Source organism: Pipistrellus kuhlii, unplaced genomic scaffold (genome assembly GCF_014108245.1).
Source record: "Pipistrellus kuhlii isolate mPipKuh1 unplaced genomic scaffold, mPipKuh1.p scaffold_m20_p_20, whole genome shotgun sequence".
Lineage (NCBI taxonomy): Eukaryota > Metazoa > Chordata > Mammalia > Chiroptera > Vespertilionidae > Pipistrellus > Pipistrellus kuhlii.
The window spans coordinates 12316776-12324989 of record NW_023425516.1 but is presented as its reverse complement, the minus strand read 5'-3'; the positions used below and the strand labels follow the sequence as shown (position 1 = coordinate 12324989).

Genomic DNA, 8214 nt, shown 5'->3' with positions numbered 1-8214 from the left:
CCGCGCGGCCGCGGGGCGGAAGTGCGCGCGAGGGCCGTCGGGAGCGCACGCTCTCTGGGCTGCCGGGAGGGCCGGGCATGCGCCGCGGGCGTTTTGGCGGGAAGCGCGGGGCGGGCCGGACAATGACAATGTCCGTCGCCTGAGCCAATAAAGCTGCGCTGGTTTTGAATCGCGGCGCGTTTCCCGCCTCCGGGGTCAGGGGTCAGGGTTCGGGTCGCTGGGCGGAGGGACGAGCGGGCGGGCGGGAGGCGCCGGCGCCAGACGCGGAGTGAAAGAGCTACGAGTAGCCGCCGAGAGGCCCCGGAGCCAGCAACGACCAAGCCAGCCGCTCCGCCGCCGCCGCCGCGCCGCCATGGCGGCCGCCAAGGTGCGGATGGGCCTGGGGGGAGGGTAATGGGCGGGGGCCGGGGGCCCGAGGCCGCTACCGGCGGCCACGTGGGCGGCCCGCGCCGTTGCCGCCAACCCCCGCTGGCCTGCGATCTCGGCGCTTGCGGGGCGCCGTGGCGCGGGGTCGGGCTGCGGGGACTGCGGCCTGGGGTCTCGACACACTCGGAGCCAGGATGCGCGGGGCCTGGGGTTGCGGGCTCGGGCCCGAGGTCTGCGGGTGTCTACGCGACCTTGGGGCGGCCCCACCGCCCCATCTTAACTGGTCTCGTGTTCACTTCGCCGCTCTCCTAGGACGCAGGCCGGTTTCCTCCGGCTCGGCCCACATGCGGGCTTGCCACCGAGATCGTGCACCCCTCCCCTCCCTCCCTCCGTGGTCTACGCCGCACTTCATTCATTCTGGCCTAATCCGAGCGGCCAAAGGCCTCTGCGGCGGGCGCTCTCGGGGTCCGGGGCGGGGGGGTGGGTGGGGGGAGTCCTGGACGTGCGGACCCAGGGCGGGGGCCCCCGGCTTTGTTGGCAGCAGCCGTCTGCTCTGCTGAGCTGGCCGCCGCAGTGCTGCCCAACCGGGGAAAGCAGGGAAGGCTTATCTTTTCTTTCTCGGCTTCAATCTGTTCATGAAGGGCCCGGGTTTCTTACAGTTCTGTGGATCAAAGCCGTGTGTTCTGTACCTAAGATAAGGTCCTTTGTGTCCTATCTAAAGCGAACCGGGATTTTAAGGCTCTTTTTGACTTTAATTTCCGAACCAAGGTAAAGTTTCCGACAGAACTGTGAATTCCTTGTGAGAGCTGGCAGCCCCAACTTTTTCGCCTAGGAAGTGAGAGCACCCATTTTCCTCAGCCAGTACGAACTCAGCGGGTCGCTTTTTGCTTTTCTTGTCACATTGTCCTCTTTCAGTCCCTCGTTGTGCCCTTTAATCTAAACTTGGCGATATCAGTGTCTGCATTTTACGGACGAGACCACTGAGGCTCAAAGAAGTGGGGCGGTTTCTCCCAGGCCACTTGGGTAGGAGGTGGCTGAGTTTTAGGAACCCCGGTCAGATGCGATGGATGCATCCAGAGGAGGGTGCGAGTGCCACCATGTGCTGGGCTGACATGCAAACCTTTCCCAGTGTGAAAGGCTGTAGGCGACATCTCTTGCTTTGTGGTGAGGCCATTCACTGGTGGGGATGCCCGCTTTGGACACTGGGGAGCCCTGGCTTGTGGGCCATTCGTCACCTCTCCACACCTCCCTCCACAGGACACCCATGAGGACCACGATACCTCCACCGAGAACGCAGACGAATCCAACCACGACCCTCAGTTTGAGCCTATCGTTTCTCTTCCTGAGCAAGAAATTAAAACCCTGGAAGAAGATGAAGAGGAACTTTTCAAAATGTAAGTAACTGATCCTGTTGGAGAAGTGGCTATCTTCTGTTTTGGACAGAATTGGTGCTTTTTACGGGGGGTGCCCAGGCCTTGGCCTGACCTATAATCGGACAGAGGCTGAAGAAAGGTCCTGGAATCGTGTGATGACTAATCAAGGCTGCTATTGCAACCCACTGCTTCCATCACTCATTCCTGGGTACCCCTGCTGCTCCCTGGTGTCCTGTGGCTGTTCCTCTGTCCACAGAGGTGCAGCTCCCCATGGCCTGCCGACTCCCACAGCCTGGGTTGAGCAGGGAGTCTACTATTATTACTGTCTTTTATTATTATTATTATTATTATTATTATTATTATTATTATTTTGCACATGGACTTTAGCATTCTGAATCTTGTGAATCCTTGATTCATTGTGTTTAATGCACAAAAGAATGCCTGGAATTCCAAACGAAAGCGGGTAGTGTTACAGTTACTGAGGTTACTTTTTAAAAGTTCCTCTGAAAGTGCTTCTTGGCACCCTCAATGAGAAGTTACAAGGCATAGTTTTTGGAGGGGGCGGTTGGTGTTGTTCGGAAGCAGTGCCTAACTAGCAGTGTTGTTGAGATGTCTGACCCGTGGCCTATTGGGTATGCTCAGAATTGCAGGAAAGGCTACAAGTTCATGAAAATAGGGTGTAGTCATCCCCCGTCCAAGTTTGTGGAACTCCTCCCTCCTCCCCCTCCCCAACCTATCCAAGATACTGGGTTATGGTGTGAGTGCTTTGCTTCACCAACCCTGGGACCCATCCCTTTAAGGAAGGGAGCTTGGGGAGACCAGCTCCCCACAACCCCCAAGGACCTGGGAAAGCGTCGGGAGCACAGAGACTCAGTTGGAAAGTTTGTAAGGAGGACGTTCTGATAAAGGGAAGTGTGTGGAAGGCCGTCTGCCCTTATAATTCCCATTTAGGGGAGTGTCGAAGGTGGTGCCTCGGATTATTCCTTGATCTTCCCAAACAAGTCTGTGCTTACATAGACCCCCGTGTTTACTGGAATCCTTATGCTTAATCCCTGGATGCCCCTGCCTAAGGACAGTAAACGTGTTCTCGCAAGATTACTCACCCTACTGATTGTATCTAAAGATAAAAATTCCAATAAAAGCCTAATGAGGCAGGCAGTGAGGCTGCTTGGACCCTTGAGCCAGGGAAGTCCCTTAGCCCTCTCCCCACAGTCAAGCTGTGCTGGAGGAATCCATCCATCCGATGTGCAGGGGCTGCTGGTCGGCCTCGGCAGGACAGAAGAGATGGATGAGCCCCTCTGATTTCAGAAGGCGGTTCTCCAAGTCTCTGCTCTGCCCAGAAATGATGCTGCAGCCAGGGCTGGCTTGTCCCACGAGTGAGGTCTGCTGGTGGTGCTAGTACTGTCACCTCCTTGTCCCTGTGGGGGTGGGAGTACTGTTGGTGTCCTAGACACAGGCTCTTCCTGAGGGAAGTGAGGCCAGTAAGTCTGGCCTTTGTGTGTGGCTCTTGCGGTCAAAGCCCTGGGGGTCTCCCTTACCAGAATTGAGTTTCAGGGAGAGCAGAATTTCTGCAGGAAAGGGAGTAGCAGAGTTGGGATCCTGTGGGGAAGCAAAAGGGCAGGTGTGGTTGGTGATGGAGGCTGTTGGCCTGAGCCCTGGGAGGACTGCGGGGCCCAGGGCTGGGGGGCGGCCTTGCCTGGGCCCAGGAAGGCCCTGTTCTTCGCAGGCAGTCCGGGTATTGGGCCAGAGCCCGGTGGCCGGAGGGGGCTGGGGAAGCACAGGGGGCATCTCACAGCTGAGGGAAAGGTTGGCTCTGTGGAAGGCAGGGGTCTTTGGCCTCCGTCTGCTCCCATGCTCTCCCTGTGGCCCCACCGGTCACCAGGAAGTCCTGTACCATGTTCACAGACACCTCAGGAGACACAGGTGAACTATTTTGCCGATGAGTCAGGTCTTTGTGTTAGAAAACGTTGTGACAGGCCCTTGTCGGTTTGGCTCAGTGGATAGAGCATCGCCTGCGGACTAAAGGATCTCAGGTTTGATTCTGGCCAAGGGCACATGCCTGGGTTGTGGGCTTGATTCTCCCCCACCCGCCCTCCCCAGAAGTGGGCATGCAGGAGGCAGCCAGTCAATGATTCTCATCATTGATGTTTCTATCTCTTTATCTCTCCCTCACTGGGAAAAAAAAAAGTGAAAACGATGTGACTGTAGAAATCTTTTATTCTTTCTTATCATCATGTTAAAACTGGAATTTGCTTTTTTTGCTCTTTTGGTGACATTTTGGTTTGTAGTTCTTTTTAAAAAAATATTTTTATTGATTTTTTACAGAGAGGAAGAGAAAAATATAGAGTTAGAAACATCGATGAGAGAGAATCATTGATCAGCTGCCTCTTGCACACCCCCTACTGGGGATGTGCCGCAGCCAAGGTACATGCCCTTGACCAGAATCGAACCTGGGACCTTTCAGTCTGCAGGCCGACGCTCTATCCACTGAGCCAAACCGGTCTCAGCGGCTTGTAGTTTTTGTAGTGCAAAGAAAGGAACGGGTGTGCGTTGAGATATCAGATGCAGCTGTTTAACACCCAGAAAAGAAGCGCCTTTTCTGTGTGTCTAAGCTCTCACCTAATGGCTTCTCTCGAAGGCGGGCGAAGCTGTTTCGATTCGCTTCCGAGAACGACCTCCCGGAATGGAAGGAGCGGGGCACGGGCGACGTGAAGCTCCTGAAGCACAAGGAGAAGGGGACCATCCGCCTCCTCATGCGGAGGGACAAGACCCTGAAGATCTGCGCCAACCACTATAGTAGGTGCCCCCCGGCTGTGCTTTCCTTCTGGGCCCCGCCCGACACTGCATCGGGCAGCTTCCAACCGCGGGCAGCCTGCCTCGGGCTGCGCTGGGGCCCACGAGTGCACGCTCACAGTGTGTGTTTTCTTTTAATTTAAACTAGGAAATGAGGTTTGCCAACGTGCCTCAGAACTCAGAGCAGACCTGCAGAGAAGCTTATAGCCACGGGGGTGTGGACACTGGGCAGGTGGGACCAAGCGGGATGGAGGCAGAGCCCCAGTGTGGCCTCGGAACCAGGCCCGGCCTAAGGGCGTGTGAGTGCGTTTGTGTGTGTGCTCACGTGCCTCTGTGTGTGAAGTGCCCGGGCGGCAGCCTTCCCACCCGTTGGTGTGTTCTGTCCCCCATGGTGTGCCCTGGGGAGGACGTGGGGTTGGAGCGGGGTGGGGAGAAGGTGGCGGCCTCGCCCTTCGGAGCCCGTGAAGCTTCACAGGAGCGGGTGAGGCGGGTGGAAGCCCTCAGGCAGGTGTGACGTTAGCGCCGGGCTCAGGCAGTGGGGTGGTTAGGGTTAGCCACCCGAGGCCTGGCCTGGGAAGAGGTGACTGAGGTCAGTGTGTCCTGGACTCCGTGTCTGACCAGGGCCGGCTGCATTTCCGGTGTGACGTGTCTGACAGTGCAGGGCCCCTGTGCTCACAGGGTGACTGCTGTCAGGATCCAGAGTGATGGGGGGGGGGTCCTCCTTGTACCACAGTTGCTTCGGGCCCAGTCGGCCTCTGTGTGCCCGTCTCCACATCCCAGCCTGTCCGCTCTTCCCTGTCATTGCCTCTCAGCCCAATTTGAAGTGCCTCCTCGGGGGTCTTCCAGACACTTGTGCTATTTTTAGAGCCTTGCCAGGTGGCTAGGCCGCTTCTGTGAGAGTTGCAGGTGAGTTTTGGGCCTGGTGCACACCACAGGCCCTGATGGACCCGGAGGTTGATGGTGGGAGGAGGCTGTGCATGCCCTGCGAGGCACGCTGCTCACCACTCATCTGGGTGGTGATGGTGATGTGTTGGGGCTGGGCATGGCCTGTCCCACATCCTAGAGGCCTCTGCAACTGGTAGACCCTGGGCATGGCACTGGGGGTGCTTTTCTTTCAGAACAGCTAGTCTCCCTTGGATCTATATGGAGCCTGTGGAGATGGGGCAGGTTTGCTTATTCTGGCCATGACTATGTCTTCCGTGACATGTGACCATGTCTACAAGGCTCATATGCCCACTTCCTGTAGCCTTTCCCCTTCCCCCCTTGCTGGACTCCTTGCCAGTTATGTGGCTGAGATTGGTTATGCGATTCTGACTGTTCACCATTCTGGGTGATCGTCCCACTTCTCAGCTTTTGGCCCTCTGATGACCCCCACCTTCCAAAGGGTCAGGTCCCCGGGAAGGGCTGAGTCTGCTGGTCATAGTGCCCAGGTCTCCTGGGTCTGGAGCCTGCACCAAGGGGCAGGTGTGATCGATCAGCTGCATTGGCTTTGGAGCCCTTGACCGCACTGGGATCAGAGATCCTCATCAAGGTACCTCATGGTCAGGGAGCAGGGCCACCCTGTTCTCTGATTTAGGGTGTTCCTGGTTTTAATCAAACATGGGGCATTTTAAAAGAAGTTTGGGTAAATTCCAGATTGCCCGAAATCATCCTGTTTGGCCCCAAATGGGACCTTGGGTCGGCAGCCAGAACTGCAGTCCTGGAGTGGCGTGGCCGGGGGGTAAGCTGGCTCTGTGGCGGTGGGCATTTTCCTCATGGCGCTTTTCCTCCAGTCACGCCAATGATGGAGCTGAAGCCAAACGCAGGCAGTGACCGTGCCTGGGTCTGGAACACACATGCCGACTTTGCTGACGAGCGCCCCAAGCCTGAGCTGCTGGCCATCCGCTTCCTCAACGCCGAAAGTAAGCAGGAGGGGGGCGGGCCTGCTGCTGTCGCCGGTGTTAGTGTAGCAGTTGGTTGCAAACAGAAACAACTGTTGCTTTTCAGGGATAAGTGATGGTAATTGGGAAGCTGTGGCGGCAATTGTTACCACCTTGTATCTGGTGGGCCCTCAAGGAAGGGATCTAAGTGCAGTCAAGCCAGGTGCCCTTCAGTCCGGCAGGGCCTTTCCCTCTTCCCCTCGAAGGAGGCTGCACCAGCGGGTTTCCCTTCCCCGTCACCTGGTGCCAGCAGGGGCTGTGCCAAGATCCACAGGCTTAGGCTGATCTCTCCCCCGCTTGGGTGTCTTTTTAGCCCAGATGTCAAAGCTGTGGCCAGTGGGCCCTGCAGAAGTTGGGTGGGTGCTGGAGCTCAGCGGCCCGGTAGCTCACTGGAGGTGTGAGTGGACCTCAATTCTGCCCCAAGAAAGGGGGCCTCTCCAGCAGCCACGTCACCATGAGTGGAGAGCGGAGCACCTGGGCGGAGGCCCTGGCCCTTGGTTGCATGAGACCATCACACTGCTGCTGTGTCCACATTGTTCCAGAGTCAGATGGAAGGAGATAGCTCAGCATCACCACCAGCCTCTGGAGGGACCTAAGAAACAGTCACTGCACAGTCTGGACAGACGTGCACCCAGGGTCATGTCAGATGGCCCAACTTGTCAGAATGGCCATGGCACAGGCCCTGAGCCAGCCCTGGCTCTTCACAGCTGCTGGACTTGTCCCCTTCCCTTCTCAGGGTTCTGAGGAAGTCTCTTCTTTCTGCAGATGCACAGAAATTCAAGACAAAGTTTGAAGAATGCAGGAAAGAGATCGAAGAGAGAGAAAAGAAAGGTAACGGGGTGCTCGTGGATGCGGGGCCTCTTTGCAGACTCACTCTGCACCCGGCTGCAGTCCCAGGCAGGTGCTTTTTCTGTCTGCCACAGAAACATTCCGGGGGCTGCGGCCACCTTGCCCTGTGGAGGGTGATGCAGCTGCCTGGGGACATGGTGCTTTCTGGGGAGTGAGCTGGCCATCCAGGCCCCCGCGCATGCTCAGTGGCCTGGCCTCACTGCACTCGGGCAGGTGGACAGGTCCCAGTGTCTGACTGAATGGACTCTGAGAGGTCCTCATGGCCATTTGCTTATTCAGGGCCTGATAATGGCTGCCATAGCCCGTGACCAGACACAAGTGAGCAGAGCGCCTGAGGTCCCAGATGTGTGGTGGGTGGAGACATGCGATAGAACAACAGCCCGGCCTGCGGGGAGTGTGTCAGGCTCCCAAGAGGCAGGTGCATCTCGCCTCAGCATGGCTGGGGAGAATGGGCTTCTCTTTTCTTACTGTGTCCCCGTGTTTCAGGAGGATCGGGCAAAAACGATAATGCCGAGAAAGTGGCTGAAAAGCTAGAAGCTCTTACGGTGGAGGAGAAAAAGGAGTCCGAAGAGGAGGAGACCAAGGAGAAAGCTGAGGAGAAGCAATAAGTCCTCTGCCCTTGTTTTCTGTTCCTTTTTCCTTTTTTAAAAAATTTGCCCTGCCCCTTCTTTTCGGTTTGTTTTTATTCTGTTTTGTTTTTACAAGGGACTTTATATAAAGAACTGAATTCCAACATTCAGGTGGCTTTTTTTTTTTTTTTTTTTTTTTTTTAAGTTTTTTTGCCCCATCGAAGACGACCAGAAAATCCATTCCCCAGTCATGAAAATGTACTGTGCTAACTTTCTTTTCCATAGTGGAAACACTTATTTATAGTCATCAAACATAGTGAATAAACAACTCATTCGAAACCTTCA

General features: G+C 56.2%; 1 protein-coding gene and 1 non-coding gene across 2 annotated transcripts; both read left to right on the top strand.

Moving 5' to 3' along the window:
* Positions 1-194: 194 nt before the first annotated feature.
* RANBP1 (RAN binding protein 1) lies at positions 195-8214 on the top strand. Its single transcript, XM_036449665.2, has 6 exons — positions 195-367; positions 1624-1760; positions 4378-4535; positions 6305-6433; positions 7217-7282; positions 7787-8214. The coding sequence occupies exons 1-6, from the start codon at positions 353-355 to the stop codon at positions 7906-7908; spliced, it is 627 nt and encodes a 208-aa protein (XP_036305558.1). The 5' UTR covers positions 195-352; the 3' UTR covers positions 7909-8214.
* Positions 7316-7440, top strand: LOC118725786. Its single transcript, XR_004990126.1, has one exon. It is a non-coding gene; the product is annotated as a small nucleolar RNA SNORA77 (small nucleolar RNA).

Coding starts and splice junctions, on each gene's coding strand:
- RANBP1 (XM_036449665.2), top strand. Junction 1,761..4,377: donor GAAGAGGAACTTTTCAAAAT/GTAAGTAACTGA, acceptor CTTCTCTCGAAG/GCGGGCGAAGCTGTTTCGAT. Junction 7,283..7,786: donor CGAAGAGAGAGAAAAGAAAG/GTAACGGGGTGC, acceptor CCCGTGTTTCAG/GAGGATCGGGCAAAAACGAT.